Raw genomic sequence first — 16,923 nt, forward strand, 5'->3', positions numbered from 1 at the left:
TGGTTGGAAATTCACTTTTTAGAGATATAAGATAAATTTTAAAATTTGAAACACATGCCTATAAAGTATTTTTATATATTTTTACTCTTCTAAAATTCGATTATGAGTATCAAAACATTTTGTCTTTTTTTAGCACACTTTCAAGACATTTTATCTTTAGTTCTTCTAAAATTCTTTTTTTTTTTTTATTATTATTTGTATTTTTTTCTTCTAAATTCAACTAAAAGATGACATAAAAATTATTATGAATATGAGTAACCTCGAATTTAAAACAAAAATTATTCTAAAGAAATCATTATCAAAACAAATGTTGAGTTATTTTCTATTTTTATACCTCTAGATATATTTAATGTCTTCTAAAAAAAGATTAAAAGTTAAAGAAGGTTAATATTTAAAAATTTATGTTGTTATCCTTTTGAAAAAGTACTTTTGAGCCTCTACCATTTATTCCAATACTAGTTTTCAAAAATAAATAAATAAATAAAGTATTGGTCCATAGGTTTTGAATCTAGCTTCTATTTAGTCCTTAGATTTCAAAACATTATACATTTAGTCCTTAAGTTTTGAGTTTGGTTTTCAGTTTAGTGTCTACGTTTCAAAATGTGACAATTTTATCTTTGACATTTGAGTTTTGTTTCAATTTGGTCCCTAGATTTCAAATTTTACATTTTTAACCTCGATTTTTCACTAAATACCCGTTTTTCATCTTTAGTATTAAGGTATATTAATAAATTTATGATAATTAATATAATTAAAATTAGAAAAATTTTTATAAATAGAAAATTTTTATAAATTTTTATACTTTATATAGTAAAAGGTTCCAAAAGTACATAGCAAAAAGTTTCAAAAGTACAAAAAGTTTCAAAAGTGCTTGTACTTTTGAAACTTTTTGTTATAAAGTATAAATATTTTAAAATATTTTTTATATTGAAAAAGACCCTTTAAAATTAATTAAATTTCACTATTTTTCATCATATTTAAAATTAAATTAAAAATTCATTTCATAATTATTTTAAATTAATTAAGAGACATCAACTTCAATGTTTGGAAGTGTGTATTTAATGAAAAATTGAAGTTAAAAATGTAAAATCTTGAAATTTAGGAACCAAATTGAAATAAAACTTAAATCTCAAGGGTAAAATTATAATATTTTGAAATTTAAGAACTAGGTTGAAACCAAACTCAAAATTTAAGGACTAAATGTATAACATTTTGAAAATTAAGAACCAAATAGAAACTAGATCCAAAATCTAGGGGTCAAAAAAGTATTTTTTTTTTTTTCAAAAATAAAAATAAAGAGATAAACACAAACACTAAGAAAAAGTTGCTTTACAAAACGTAACTCACAAGACTTTAAAAAAAAGGTCTATTTCCAGTTAAATTTTACACCAAAATGGCAAATGGGAATATATAAACTATCTTCAATTTGTTTCTAAGTATGGAAGTCAATCAATAATAATTTCAATAACTATTACGAATTTTAAATGTAGGTAGTTGTGCGTTTGTTGGTGATTTGTCGTCTTAGAAAAATAAAGGTTTAAATGTTGTTTTAGTTTTTGTACTTTTAATTTTTGTTGATTTTGATCTTTCCACTTTCAAAACGTTCACTTTAGTCTCTATACTTTGAACTTTGGTTCATTTTGATCCTTGAACATTTAAAAAGTGACTATTTTTATCTTTTAAAAGTGAAAATGAAGGACCAAAATGACAAGTTTTCAAAAGTATAAGAACCAAAATAAACCATAGTTAAAAGTACACGAACTAAAATGAACATTTTTTAAAGTATATAGACTAAAATAAACTGCAGTCGAAAGTATAAGGACCATAAAGAATTTAAAAATATAAACACCAAAATTAACTAAAATAAAAAATATAAGAACTAAAATAGTATTTAATTCACAAGACGCACACTAAATATCTATTTCAATTTACTTATGAGAAATGGAAATGTATATATTATCTTCAATTTGTTCGTTCTCTATGAAAGTCAATCAACAATAATTTCAATAATTATTAGAATACAAACAGAAACTAGAAAATTGAGAGAAAGCATAGCAAGACTTTTGAGACCAATGATATATTATTATTATACATACACACAAGTCAAGTGAATCATGGTCATTGGACAGATAAAACAAAAGAAAATGCTCAATGAACAGTTCAACAAACTTTGAAAAGAGAGAGAGGAAAAAGAAACAATAATGAGTGAAAGAAAAGGGATGTGTGAAATGGGGAGAGGATGCATAGAATGAGTATATTGGAGTGTGAATAATAATAATAATATGTTAGGATCTTTATTCCCCCATAATTTGGAAAACACCCTAACAACTATATCCCCTCTTCTTTATCACACAAATACAAAATTTTAAAAAAATAATTCTTACAAAAAAATTAAATTGTCACGTGACAATATTTGATTGGATGCAGCTTGAGATGCATAGTACTCATAGCTGCACCAGATTTTTTCCTAATTTGAAGAGAAAAAAAAGTTAGAATCTCGTCTCTATGATTTTAGAAGATAAGGTTTAATCTATATAGTTGGTTAAAAGGACAATGATTGGGTGCAATCTAGACTACACTTAATTTCATACTCCCCTTGCCTTTACATTGTAAAAATATAATAATTTTTTTATAAAAAAAATTGATACATGGTAGCATTTCAACAATACTTATTTGTGTTACACAAAAGATAGGTGCAACCAAAATTATACCCAAGGGATCTTCATAAATGGATTAAATCGTCATAAATACATAGTTTCTACCGTGAAACTATTTACAAGGGATTTATCAAACCATGTTATAAATCATAGAGACAAAATTCTAACATTCTCTAACTTATATGGACTAAATTTATAATTCTATATATATATATATATATATTTTGTACTTTTAACACTAGATCTATTATATTCTCTTCACTTTCAACTTTTCAAATTTAGTTTTTTTTTTTTTATATATTTTAAATCAATCTTAAAATTTTAATTTTTTCTTTAAATTTTAAATCAATCTTAAAATGAGTATGGAGTAAAGTTAACTTTTATCTGCTTTAGTAAAATAATAAAAAAAAAAATTTTATTGAAGGAAAGACATAGTGTAAATATATTTTCAAAATTTATAGGACAAAGTTGATGATTCTTTTTCTTTTTTCAAGTAAACTTTAAGCTAAAATATAGTACAAACTGACATTTAAGAGATTATTTATATATAGAGAAAACATAGATGCTAAATTGGACATTTGAAATTACATAATCGAAAAACAAAATGAGTTGAATGTGCCAAACCGATACATTAACATTAAAATAATAATTATATGAGTTTTTATATTGAGTAATAATTGATGAGTTGTTTTAATTTGAAACTAAGAGAATAATCAATAATAATACAATGAAGTGAAGCAAAGGTTGGTCCTCTCTCCTTGGCTTTTATTGTTATTTATAAAGTCCAATCCCCTTCTTCCCTTACCTCTCTTGTGGAGTCTCTCAAAGCTTTTCAATAATGGAAGGTGTGATTCATTTACAAAGCCATCTGCTTGACTACACAGTCTCACTCTTCAAAGAGGTCAGATATCAACTAGAGCTAAAGAAGCCAATTTTTCCCCTTTTATTCACAAATGAATGTGTGGGTGTGGATAAAATATTTCGACTCAAAAGGAAGATTAGCCTTATCAATTAAGTTCGGTTCGTATTCGGAAAAAAAAAAAAAAAAAAAAGAAGAAAAAACTACTTGAATCCATTTTTTTTTTAATTTTATAAACTTTGTTTGTATCGACGGATTTATTTTTTTACATTTGTGTCATGTTTACTTAATACTAAATTGTTTTTCCTAGAACTTAAGTGTCTTATCCACTAAAACTATATTAGCATTTTCGAGGAAAAAAAGGGTAAAAACTACCTTTTCGCAAAGGTAGGAGAATTCAAACCACAGACTTCTTGATGTCATTGAGCTATACTCGTTTTGATAGAAAAATCTTATCATAATTTTTAACATGAAATGTATAATTATTTTCATTTGTAATATTTGTGTGTGATTTTTGTTTAGGGATACTTGAATGATCAATTTAAAGAGCTTCAGAGTTTGCAAGATGAAAGCAATCCAGATTTTGTGGTGGAAGTGGTTTCTATTTTCTTTGAGGATTCTCAAAGACTTATCAATGAACTTGCTAAAGCTCTGTATGGGGAAATTAATTATTATTTGAATTAATTGGATTGGATATATTTTACATTAATTCTTCTTAATTTATCTCTCTATAACTTTTTTTTTTAAAAATTGTTGAGACATAATTTTATATAATATATTTTATTTCTATCCTTGTTTTGATGATTATTAAAGAGAATTAATTCCTTTTCCATTGCTCTTCTCAATAACAGTGACCACAAATGTATTGATTTCAAGAAAGTTGATGCTTATGTTCACCAGTTGAAAGGCAGCAGCTCAAGGTTCATTATTCACTTTTTTTTCCCCTCTCTTCTTCATTGTCACTTCACTTTTATCTTTAATCTTATAAGGGATGAATGTCAATATCGACAAATAGTTTACATTTTATTTTTTAAATTCATTGACATGATCGGATAGGAAAGATTCAAAGTTCTAACTTCTTGATTAAGCATATGTAACTTAACAACCAATTGATTTATACTCGAACTGACAATGAATATTTTTTATTCGACCCTTTAATATTAATTTGTTTGGATGAAAATGTACCTATGTTAATAAAGTTTTTGGTTAAATAATAAGCTTTATATGGGTAGTAATTAATAAGTATTGAACTTTAAAAACTTTTATAATAGGCTATTTGAGCTTATATTAAGAGTTAGTAGGTTTATGTTGATATAACTAATTCGCTAATGGTATATTATTTATACCACCAAATGGTTAAACTTTCCAAAATCATCCTAACACCAAATAATTAAATAATATAAATTAGTTATTCGAAATTATGAGACATAAACTTTCCAAAAATATAGTTCTAACCCACGAGGCAACATAAAATATTTTACCTAAATATAGAGATTATTAGTCTCAATTAAAAAAGAAAAATTGAAAATATAAAGAGAGAAAATATAATAAACTTGAAATTAGCTTGGTTTTTGAGTGTTTGAAATAACATACAGCATTGGAGCAAACAAAGTGCAGATGGCTTGCATTGCTTTTCGCACCAACTGTCAAGAGATGAATATTGAAGGGTCAGTTTTTCTTTTTAATTTTTCTCTGTAATTTTGAAAAAAAAAAAGATTTTAGTTCATATAATTTCAAAAGTTAGAATATAGTCCTTATAGTTTGATAATACCTCATAATAATATCTTATAACTAATTCGGTTAGGACTACTTTTGATGATTTTATCAAATTATATGGACTAAATTCTAATTAAAATTGTAAAACTCTAACTTTTTTCAAACCATAGGGACCAATTTTGCAATTTAATCATTTTTTCCATTTTTAATATTTTTTTGTGTATGTTTTTTTCTTTTTTTCCATTTTATCTTATACCCGATAAAATTTACCATTTATAGTATTAATTAATTAATTATTCAATTATATGATTTGGAAAAAATTATAAGGGAAATTAGAATTTAGTTTCTATAGTTTATAATTAGAATTTATTCCTCTGTTTAAAAAGATTCTCATGAATACTGTGGTTTAGAAGGTTTTATCAAATTGTAGAGACTAAATTTTATATTTTAAAGTTATGGAGACTAAATTGTAACTTTCTTTAAATTATAGAGACTAAATTTACCGTTCAACCAATAAATTTAATCAAATAAGCTAAAGAAAACACCTAAAAAATTCTCTCTAAAGAACAAAAGAATTTTGTAATGGGAATTTTATGATTTTTTTTCTTCCTTTTAATTTTGTAGGTGCCTAAAATGTTTACAACATGTGAAGGAGGAATTTGCTTCGGTGAAGAACAAGTTGGAGACTCTCTTTAAGGTTTTTTATATTAACTTTTGTTGGATAATAATATTATTTATTTCTTTAGATTTGTTATGTTTTTTAATTTTTTATAAAAGTAATTTTAAATGATAAAATACTGAAAATATTTTTAAATATAATAAAATGTTATTATTTATATTGATAGACATCTACTAATATTGATAGATGTCTATCAATGTTCATCACTAATAAATAATGTAAATAAATTATCTCATTTTCTGATATTTAAAAATAAACTAAAACCTCTCTTCTTCATCACTGTTTTCAAATTTTAAAATCCTTGATTAGTTTTAAAAAATAGATAATAATTAAACTTAGAGTTTTTATTTTTAATGGAAAGAAAAAAGTTATGATCAAATCCAAAACTGTTAATTATATTTGATTGCCTCATAAAATAGGAGCATAATTTTTTATTTCTTATTATTATTATTTTTTTTTTAAATTTGACATTGCAGCTAGAGCAACAGCTTTTGGATGCCCATGCCTCAAATCCAATGTAACAAACCACCAACCAAAACACAATAAATTAATGTCTATGGAATTTTGGACTTGTAAATATATCATATTCTAATATCTTTTTTTTTTTTTAATTATTATTTCTATCTTGTTTCTTCTCTTTTCCCTCTCTTTCAATTTTATCCTTTTTTTCCCCTAAAGTTGTTTCTCTAGTATTTTCCCCTTTTTCAATGGTAAATGTTGGATGTATAGTTTTAAAAGATTTTGTTTTTCTTTTCTAGCTTATGTATTTGATAGTTATGGAAGACAAAACAACCATGTTGTGTTAATCAAATTAGATTATATATATACATTCAGTGGACATTTATATATATATATATATATATATATATATATATATATATATATTGATTATTTTTAGACGAAAGGCCATGTCATATAAATTAAGATAGTGATAGATGATAAAAATGTCATCTTCAAAATTTACTTTTATAACTCGTTCACAAGCACATTTTTATCCTCACTCAATTTTATTTAAAGATTCATTATGAAAATCTATCCATATAATAAATAAAATAAATGAAATTTGTGGAAAGACGGTCCTAGGTAATTGATCTCAAATAACTAGTTTAATCAAGAAAGGTATTGCAACATATGCATGGCATAGGCATGGGGCTCGCTTGGCCATTGTCAAGTGGCGGTTAGTATTTAGTTACACAATTAGAACACGTATGTGTCACAATCACACTCACGAAAGGTTCACAAAACCATTGTGTGACACTTGTTCACACTCATGATTAAGTCAACCAATTTTTATTCAAATAGTCGATGACACAAGGGTCGTATCCTACAACCTCCACCATCGTTTAGGAGAAAACGGAGTTCGAGTAAAAGGTCATCGCAAATATTTGAAAGCATATTTGGGAAAATGATTTTCGTACGTTGGAAAGCAATTATGGTACAACTTTGAGTATGAAGGTGTGATGATTAGTCTTACCCCGTATAACATATTATAAGCATTTTTGTAACTTTCACTATGCTTCATATGAAAATGACAAGAAGTCACTAACAAAAAAAGTACAAAAAAAAAAAAAAAAAATTGCAAAATGAAATACATTATCAAAGTAGGTTTGTTTAGGATGTCTTGTGTTCAAACCTCTACATTATTGTTTCCTCCCCCAATTAATTCATTTCCACTTGTTTGGTTCTTCTACGTATTTCAAGCCCACAAGTGAGGGTGAGCGTTAGATATTATAATTAAATTTATCTTTATCTATCAGCTTAAGCTTTTGGGTCAATCGATTGTTTAAGATACATACATGAAAGCATGATAAAAATGGGTTAGTTTGGGCATGTGGTCATATGCCCTGAACAAGTATGACTATGACAGCAATGCATCTAGACATCGATAGACTTCCATATATAGCTATTGTCCGAACAACAATACAAGTCTATGATTTGAACTTAAACTATTCATAATAATAGTTTACCTTTAATAGATACTGATACAATTTTATCAACAATAAAAATCTATTAGTGTGATAGGCTTCTTTCACTAATAGACTTCTGACTTTAGCAATCTATTGATAGACTGTAATCATTTTGATGAGTGTTTTTTTTAATGTGTTGAAATTTTTTAGATTTTTTACCATAGTTGGAATTAAACTTTACTATATTTACCAATAGTTTTAATTTTTACTACATTTATTGTTATAAATTTAGTTGATTTTCCTATATATGTAACCAGCAAATAGGTAGATTCAAGATTATTTTAAACCTCATCTCTCTCTTACATTCATTGAACTGGCAGCTTCATTGTCCTTTAAGGAAGCACTAGCTTGTCTTGTGGTGAGCAAAAGGTTTTTAATTTTGTCTAAAAACAAACAAATAAATAAATAACCTGTCCATATACAAATCTCTAGCAAAAACAGATTCCCTTATCAACAAAGTCAATCCCCTTTTAACTATAATTTATGGCTTCTTCTTGGGAACATTATTTCATTTCTACACATGCACTTCTTACTAAAAGAATAATAATTAATAATATTCATGTGGATAAGTTCCACCCTATCCTTTCAGTATATATCCACTTATAATAAGTTCAACACTTCAAACAAACTTCATGTGCTCTTTCTACGACACACCTACCTTAACACAAATACAAATGCATGAATAGGAGCATTATTCAAAATGATTTTAAATTATTATCAAACATGTTTTTAATAATTTAGAATTATTTTGATGTTATTTGAATTTATATTTATATATCTACTGAAATTTATTTGATTTTTTTTTTTAAAAAAAAGAAATAGGTGTATTGAAATATAAACTAGATTGACACATTCGTAGTACTTTCATCATATTCCATTACTTGTGACATTAGTGAATAAAAATTGGGGTACAAAAGAATCTTTTTCCATGGTGATTTTGAAAATGATGGTAGGAGTGATTTTAACCATTTCAAAATTATCACTCTCAAACATGTCCTAAGCTATTCTAAGACATATCATTGTTTAGTCATGGTCAACTCAAGATGTCTTGATTCAGTTTTAAGTTTTTTTTTATAGTACCTTCTCTTTAGCTTCTCACGGTTACTAGCTAGACGTGTCCACACATAGTGATAATAAAAGTTCAATTTTTGTTCTTAAAAGCATTTATATTATGTTGTATTTAACACTTGAGTTCAAATGTATCAAAATAAGTATAGCTCAATTGATATAAGACTTATAATATCAACCATCTCAGAGTTAGAGATTCAATTCTCCTGTCACATGTTCTAAAAAAAAGCTTGAGTTAAAGTGTACTTAGTTATTAAATTTTGTATTTTGTGTCATTTTCATTACTCGATATATTGCTAATTATGAAAGATAAAAGAGCCAAAATTGAAAAAAACAAAAACAAAAAAGTTTTCCAATCAATTCTATTTTTATTATTTAGGTTTTTTTTTTTTTTTTTTTTTGCTTTAAAATATTAAACCTCGAAAATAAGAAAATAGTAACTTAAAAATTGAAGCTTTGAAGCTTTAATCAATTTGAAGATTTGGAAGACTAAAGCTTCTTTAAATTCCACAAGATTGAAACTCTGATCGATCTCAAGATTACAATTTCTTACAGATTGAAGACTTAGGAGTTTTAAACTCCATTCAATGTCTAAAAAAGTATCAAAAGAATATATACTAGAGATTACACCTATTTATATTACAAATCAAAAATGACAAAGTTTATTTAACGAATCAAATTTCTTTCTCCAAAAATCTCTCATTGAACATTTTTTTCCAACTTATTTTAAGATATTGTTTGATATATTATTTATTTATTTATTTTATGTATTGTCATAAAAAAAATGGTGACACTCTTGGAGTTGTTGAACTAAGATAAAGTTTTTGTTTTTTATATCCATATTTAGGCTTAACTTACGTGTATTTTAACTAATCTCACACAATAAATTTATTTTATCATACAATAGTTGGGGGCCAAAAAAGTTCGTATGATATAGGTAGAGTCGCAACCATGGATATTAAAACCATTCCTCGAGGTTATTAATAAACTCGTTGGCTACTAAACCAACATATATGGTTCTTTCAAAAAAAAAAAAAGTATTTTTTAACACATGAATTGAACCTGATACCATTTTTCTTATGCAAAACAAGAATAGAATAATATTGAGTATATTAAGAACACGCTTTATTAGATTTAAAATGTTTGCTTACTTTAAATAAAAGTTTAAGAATTTTGGTTACATTCTTATAAATTTAACAAGAAAACATTTTTTTGAAAAAAAAAAAACAGGATTAGAGACAGTAGGATTAAGACCATAAAACAATTTTAAAGTGTCAAATAAAATACCGTATCAAAACTAATAAATCCAATACTTTTATGAACATATTATCCATCAATTAAGGGAGTGTAGCTCATATGGTAGAGTGCTCACTTCGCATATGAGAGGCACAGGGTTTGATTCCTTACACCTCCATAGAGCTTTTTTATTAGGTATTTTTTTTTTAAAAAAAAAATCTCTAAACCATTTTAACCAAGCGAAAGACTCAATTACTTTTTTAGTTCGAGTTTTGAAGAGATGCATTTGGTCTCTAAGTTTTTAAATGTGGTTTCTCGTTAGGTCATAATTTAGTTTTTATTATTTTTTTTTGTGTAAATTAAGCCTATGTTTTAAAAAATATATTTTTACTTTTAAAATTTTACTAAAAATTCATCTCTTTTACTTAATAAAAATGAAAAATATTATAGAAAATAAAGAAGAAATAAGTTTAATTTTTAAAAACTAGAAATAAAAAATTAAATGGTTTCAAAGGCCCTCAATTATCGAATTTTTCATCGTAGGTATAAAAGTTATGTTGATGTTTTTTTTATTTTTTTTATTTACTATTTTATATCATTACATGAAAGTTTGAAATTAGAAAAAAAAAAAAAAAAACAAAAAACAAAAAAATAGTTAAAAAATTATCTTTTCCCACATCCCATCTCCCTCTTTTCTCTTTCTTCCCCTTCTCTTCTTCTAGGATGCCTTCAACTGCCCTTTTTAGTCGGTAGATATTTATGTGAAAGCAGAGACATCATTGTTCGTTTTCTTCATTTTCTTCCTTTTAGTGCATATTTGAAAGTGATTTAAAAAAAAAAAAAAGTTAAAGATCATTTTTGTCGTAGCTAAAATCACTTCAAAAAAAATACTTTTTATTATCCAAAATTAATTGGATGTTTAAAGTTCACAATTTAAGCACAATTTTTATACTAATAAAATCGATTTTGAGTGATTAAAAATATTTTTCAAGTGATTTTAAAAATGACAAAAATGATTTAAACAATTTAGGAATCACTTCCAAACATGTCATCAACAATTATAAATGTAAGCAATCTCATTCAATATGGTGTCTTGCTCTTTCTCGAGTTAGAAGTGGTTGTTGAAATAATCATTTTAGAAAAAGAAATTTGACACGGTAAACTTAGATTCCTTGTTATGCATGCACTGTGATGATAGATAATGTTACAAGCTCATGTTGCCATAAACTTGTAACGCTATTCTTATATCTTACATTATATGAACAAATATGAATATGAATGATTGAACAAGTATATGCGTTAAAAACATAAATTTGGTGACGAAAATGGAATGTTATGCTTTGTTATTGCTCATGCACACTTTATGTGATACTACTTCTAAATATGCGTTGTTAACTATATGCTTGCAGTATGTAGTATGCTATCGAGTAATGCGTGTCACAAGTTTCCTTGCGCTGAAACCAAGTATAATTCCAACGCAAGTTTCTCAGAATAATCTGAGGTCGAACACAAGGATTGTTTTCGTCAATACGTTACTTTTGTGATACATGCGACCGATTTTACAATTAATAAAAGATTTAGTTTGTACATGAATTTAAATTGCGTTGATAAAATAAAATTGCGTTGAAATTAAAAGTGCGTTAAAAAGTAAAGTCCTAAACTAATATGATACAAGATACTATAGGATCTAATGGCAACACTAGAGAGGGTGAATAGGGTTGACTACCAGTTTTTTTTTTTAAATAATTTTATCTTCGAACAATGCTCAATAAAGTTAACCCACTAATTTGATTAAAGAAAATTTATGCAAGACAAAACTTAAATCATGCAAGCTATGATAACTTCAAATTTAAAGATAATTTAATCAAGGATAAATTTAAATAACACACTAAATTAAATCATGCAATTAGGAAAGATTAAAAAAATAACTAAGACAAGAAGTAAAAAATTTAAAAACAATAAATAAAAAAGAGAGGAAGAGAAAACACCGGAATTATAGTGGTTCGGCAAATTGCCTACTCCACTCTCCAAGACTCATTCTTGGGTATTTCACTAAGTGATCCTCTTGCAGGTGAGGACCAAACCGACACACGACCCTCTTTTTCCTAGGCTACTTTTTACTGGTTTAGGATCAAACCAATTTCTTTTTCTCACAACCCAAGGTGTACCCACACCTTAATACAATTCCCAAAAATTAAAAGAAAACCTCACAATATTACCTCTTGAAGGCTAAATACACAAGTTGAGCACTCAAAAAAAAAACTCACAAAAATAACTCTGGGCCAATTTAGGAGCAAGGAGGACAAGATTTGATAGTAGAGAGAATTGAGAGCTTAAGACTTGATAGCTTTTGGTGTGTTTATGAAAGTAAAATCAAGTCGAATTTATAGCGAGGGGGATAAATTTTGGTCATTGGATATGATTGCAAATGGAGGGTGGAGATTGAATAAAAATAGAAAAGGAAAGGATTTGAAAAGAATTTTGAAAGATTGGAATTATTGAGATTTGAGAATAAAAAGGATTTGAAGGATAAAATTTAGGAAGAAATCAAATTTGAAAAGGTTGAAATTTGGTGAGAATTTGGAGAAAATTGGATCAGAAATTAAAGGAAAATAAGAAATAAAAAATGAAAATCGGATGATATGAGCACCACGCGCACAGGGAGGAGATTGAGCGTCACGCACCGCATTCTTTGAAGAAATCGCAGGCACATGCGGCGCACGCGCGCGTCCGCGCATGAAGCTGAGTGACCGCCACTTGTTATTATCTCATTCGTCCACGGTCGCCATGTCACTACCACATCACGCCACATGTCAGCAAAAAGTGATTGGTTGGAGTGTCACGTCACTGCCATGTCATCAATATTGACCGTTTGTGTGCCACGTCAGCAAGGTGCCACGTGTCACTGCCACATTGGATTTACTTTCCAATTTTCTTTTGCTTATAACTTTCTCGTTTGAACTCCGATTTGAGCGATTCAAATTGCGTTGGAATCGTCTTTCTGAACTCTACAAGATATGACTCTGAAACACTGAAAATGTTAGTACAAAAAATCTGAGTTTGTTATCATCAAAATACTTGGTTTGATTGAAGCCCTAAAGCTAACAATCTCCCCCTTTTTATGATAACAAACCATAATACCAAAAATACTTCTCCCCCTTTTGTTATCAACAAAAAGATATACAAGTGATTTTTCTCCCCCTTAATCATACAAATAATGCTCCCCCTCAATAAATTATAACACATAAATTCATATAAATATAAATAATGTTCTCCCTATCAAACATAATTAGGCAATTCTAATAATACCCAGTGCAAGTCTACAAAAGGCTTCTTCATTTAATGCCTTTGTAAGAATATCTGCTACTTGGTTCTCAGTATTAATATAATTAATGACAATATTCTTATTTTGCACATGCTCTCGAAGAAAATGATGTCTAAATATCTATATGCTTTGTTCTAGAATGTTGAATGGGATTTTTAGTTAAATTAATTGAACTAGTATTATCACAAAGATTGTACTTGTTCAAAATTTAAACCAAAATCACGCAACGTTTGTTTCATCCATAAAACTTGAGAACAACAACTAGCAACACAATATATTCAACCTCAGTGGTAGATAATGCAACAGAATTTTGTTTTTATATACCAAGATACTAAAGAACTACCTAGAAATGACATGTTTACTAGTACTTTTTCTATCAGTTAGACTACCAGCAAAATCAGCATCAGAATATACAATCAAATCTAAAGATGCATTTTTAGGATACCATAAGCCTAAATCAACGGTACCAAGTAAATATTTAAAAATTCTTTTTACAACATGCAAGTGCGATTCTTTAGGACATGATTGAAATATATCAGAATATACAATCAAATCTAAAGATGCATTTTTAGGATACCATAAGCCTAAATCAACGGTACCAAGTAAATATTTAAAAATTCTTTTTACAACATGCAAGTGCGATTCTTTAGGACATGATTGAAATATATCAGAATATACAATCAAATCTAAAGATGCATTTTTAGGATACCATAAGCCTAAATCAACGGTACCAAGTAAATATTTAAAAAAAATTTTTACAACATGCAAGTGCGATTCTTTAGGACATGATTGAAATCTAGCACACATGCATACACTAAACATAATATCAGACCTACTCGCAGTTAAGTAAAGCAAGGATCCGATCATACCTCTATAAGCTTTAATATCTACGTTTTTACCTTTTTCATCCTTATCAAGCTTTGTAGTGGTACTCATCGGGGTCTTTGCTACTTTTGTATTATCGAACTTAAACCTTTTGAGTAGATTCCTTGTGTACTTTCTTGATTTATGAAGATTTCATCTTCAAGTTGTTTAATTTGAAGTCCAAGGAAAAATTTAAGTTCTCCCATCATGCTCATTTCAAACTCACTATGCATACACTTAGAAAATTCTTCACAAAGAGAAGAGTTAATAGCACCAAATGTAATATCATCAACATAGATTTGCACTAATAAAATATCGTTATCTTTAATTTTGATAAAAAGAGTAGTATCAATAAGTCCCATTTTAAAACTATTTTCTAGTAAAAATTTACTCAAACGGTCATACCGAGCTCTAGGAGCTTGTTTAAGACCATAAAGTGCTTTATTTAATTTAAAAACATGATTTGGATTATCAAAGCTTTCAAAACCAGGAGGTTGTTCAACATACACTTCCTCCATTATGAAACCATTTAAGAAAGCACTTTTTACATCCATTTGAAATAAAGTAAAATTCTTATGAGATGCAAATGCAAGCAGCATGCGAATAGATTCTAATCTAGCAACAGGAGCAAATGTTTCCTCATAATCTATTCCTTCTTCTTGACTATAGGCTTGAGCAACTAGTCTAGCTTTATTTCTAACAATATTACCAGATTCATCCATTTTATTTCTAAATATCCATTTAGTACCTATAACAGAATGATCACTAGGATGCGGGACTAGTTCCCACACATTATTTCTTTCAAATTGATTTAATTCTTCTTGCATAGCAATTAACCAGAACTCATCAGATTCAACATCTTTAAAAGACTTTGGTTCAATTTGAGACACGAAAGCAACATTATTTAAATCATTTAAAGAAGAGCGAATTCTTACCCCTTGAGATACATCACCTATTATTAACTCCTGAGGATGGTGAGTGGAGAATCTCCAATCCTGAGGGAGGGATTTTTCTGGCTCTTTCTGAGATTCATTTGATACTGCTTCCCTATCTTTAATACTAAGATCTTCAACAGGTATTTCTAATTCATCACTAGCAGATACTTTATTAGTGGCAACATGTGTTTCATCAAAAACAACATTCATTGACTCTTCAAGTACATGAGTTCTTTTATTCAAAACTCTTATGCTTTACTACATGTAGAATATCCTAAGAATATGCCAATTTCCGTTTTGACTCAAACTTTCCAAGTTTCACTTTGTCTTTCAAAATAAAACATTTGCAACCAAAGACTTCGAAATAGCTAATATTTGGAGTTTTATTATTAAAAAAGCTCATAAGGAGTTTTATCTAAAATAGGTCTTATTAAAACACGATTCATTACATAAGATGCAATATTAACAGCTTCAGCCCAAAAAGATTTTGGTAAATCATATTCATTAAGCATGGAGGTAGCTAATTCTTGTAAAGATCGATCTTTCCTTTCTACAACACCATTTTGTTGAGGTGTTTTTGGAGAAGAAAAATCATGAGAAATTTCATTTTCTTCACAAAAATTTTCAAAAGAAGCATTTTCAAATTCTCCTCCATGATCACTTCTAATTTTCGAAATCATAAAACCTTTTTCATTTTGAATTCTTTTTGAAAAGCTAATAAAAGATTTTAAAGCTTCATCCTTATGAGATAAAAATGAAACCCAAGTAAATCTTGAAAAATCATCAACTATAACAAACGCATAATATTTTCCACTTAGACTTGCAACTCTAGTAGGTCCAAAAAGGTCCATATGTAACAGTTGCAAAGGTCTAGAAGTAGAAACCATTTTCTTTGGTTTGAAAGAAGACTTAATTTGTTTACCCATGTGACAAACATCACAAATTTTATCTTTTTCAAAGTTTAATTTTGGAAGACCTCTAACATGGGATTTCTTAGAAATATTCGAAATTAAATGCATGCTAGCATGACCTAACCTTCTATGTCATAACCACGAATTTTCATGCAATGCAGATAAACATTTATTTTCTATTATAGGACAATCTAATAGATCAATAGTATAAACAATTCTATCTCTATTTCCTACAAACCGAACTTTTCCATCACATGCATTTTCTATTGTACAATTTTTATCACTAAAAATTACTCTATATCCTTTATCACATAATTAACTAATACTTAATAAATCATGCTTTAAACCATCAACCAACAAAACATTTTCAATAAGAAAATTTGAACCGTTACTAATATTACCTTTGCCAACAATCTTACCCTTTTTATCGTCGCCGAAGGTAACGTATCCTCCATCTTTCTTTTCTAGGTATGTGAATTTTGTGTGGTCCCCAGTCATATGTTTTGAATATCCACTGTCCAAGTACCACTTATTCTTTATGGATCTCAAACATAACTGAGAGAATTAATTCTCAAGATGTAACCTTAGGTACCCAAACTTATTCTTTATGGTCCTTGGGAGTTAGCTAACAAAAATTTAGGAATCCATCTCTTTTAATTCATAATATTGATTTTTCTTAAATTGCATGCATAAGCTTTATGACCAT

General features: G+C 27.6%; 1 protein-coding gene across 2 annotated transcripts; it reads left to right on the forward strand.

Annotated features, from left to right (window-relative positions):
• The first annotated feature begins 3,383 nt into the window (after positions 1–3,383).
• LOC120071745 (histidine-containing phosphotransfer protein 1-like) lies at positions 3,384–6,648 on the forward strand. 2 transcript variants are annotated; one of them, XM_039024120.2, is made up of 6 exons: positions 3,384–3,558; positions 4,039–4,169; positions 4,368–4,436; positions 5,112–5,183; positions 5,857–5,929; positions 6,388–6,648. In XM_039024120.2, exons 1-6 carry the CDS (start codon positions 3,496–3,498, stop codon positions 6,430–6,432), a joined length of 453 nt encoding a protein of 150 aa, XP_038880048.1. In that variant the 5' UTR covers positions 3,384–3,495; the 3' UTR covers positions 6,433–6,648. The 2 variants fall into 2 exon arrangements, with proteins under 2 accessions (XP_038880048.1, XP_038880050.1); XM_039024122.2 differs by lacking the exon at positions 5,112–5,183 and having other exon boundaries at positions 3,387–3,558.
• The last annotated feature ends 10,275 nt before the right edge of the window (positions 6,649–16,923 follow it).

Source organism: Benincasa hispida, chromosome 2 (genome assembly GCF_027475165.1).
Source record: "Benincasa hispida cultivar pf3 chromosome 2, pf3_genome.v1.1, whole genome shotgun sequence".
NCBI classification, from domain to species: domain Eukaryota; kingdom Viridiplantae; phylum Streptophyta; class Magnoliopsida; order Cucurbitales; family Cucurbitaceae; genus Benincasa; species Benincasa hispida.

Bases quoted from the DNA above. Each gene is read 5' to 3' on its own strand.
- LOC120071745 (XM_039024120.2), top strand. From the start codon at position 3,496: ATGGAAGGTGTGATTCATTTACAAAGCCATCTGCTTGACTACACAGTC. The intron at 5,184-5,856 runs GTCAGTTTTTCT...TTAATTTTGTAG, and splicing joins CAAGAGATGAATATTGAAGG to GTGCCTAAAATGTTTACAAC. The intron at 5,930-6,387 runs GTTTTTTATATT...TTGACATTGCAG, and splicing joins AGTTGGAGACTCTCTTTAAG to CTAGAGCAACAGCTTTTGGA.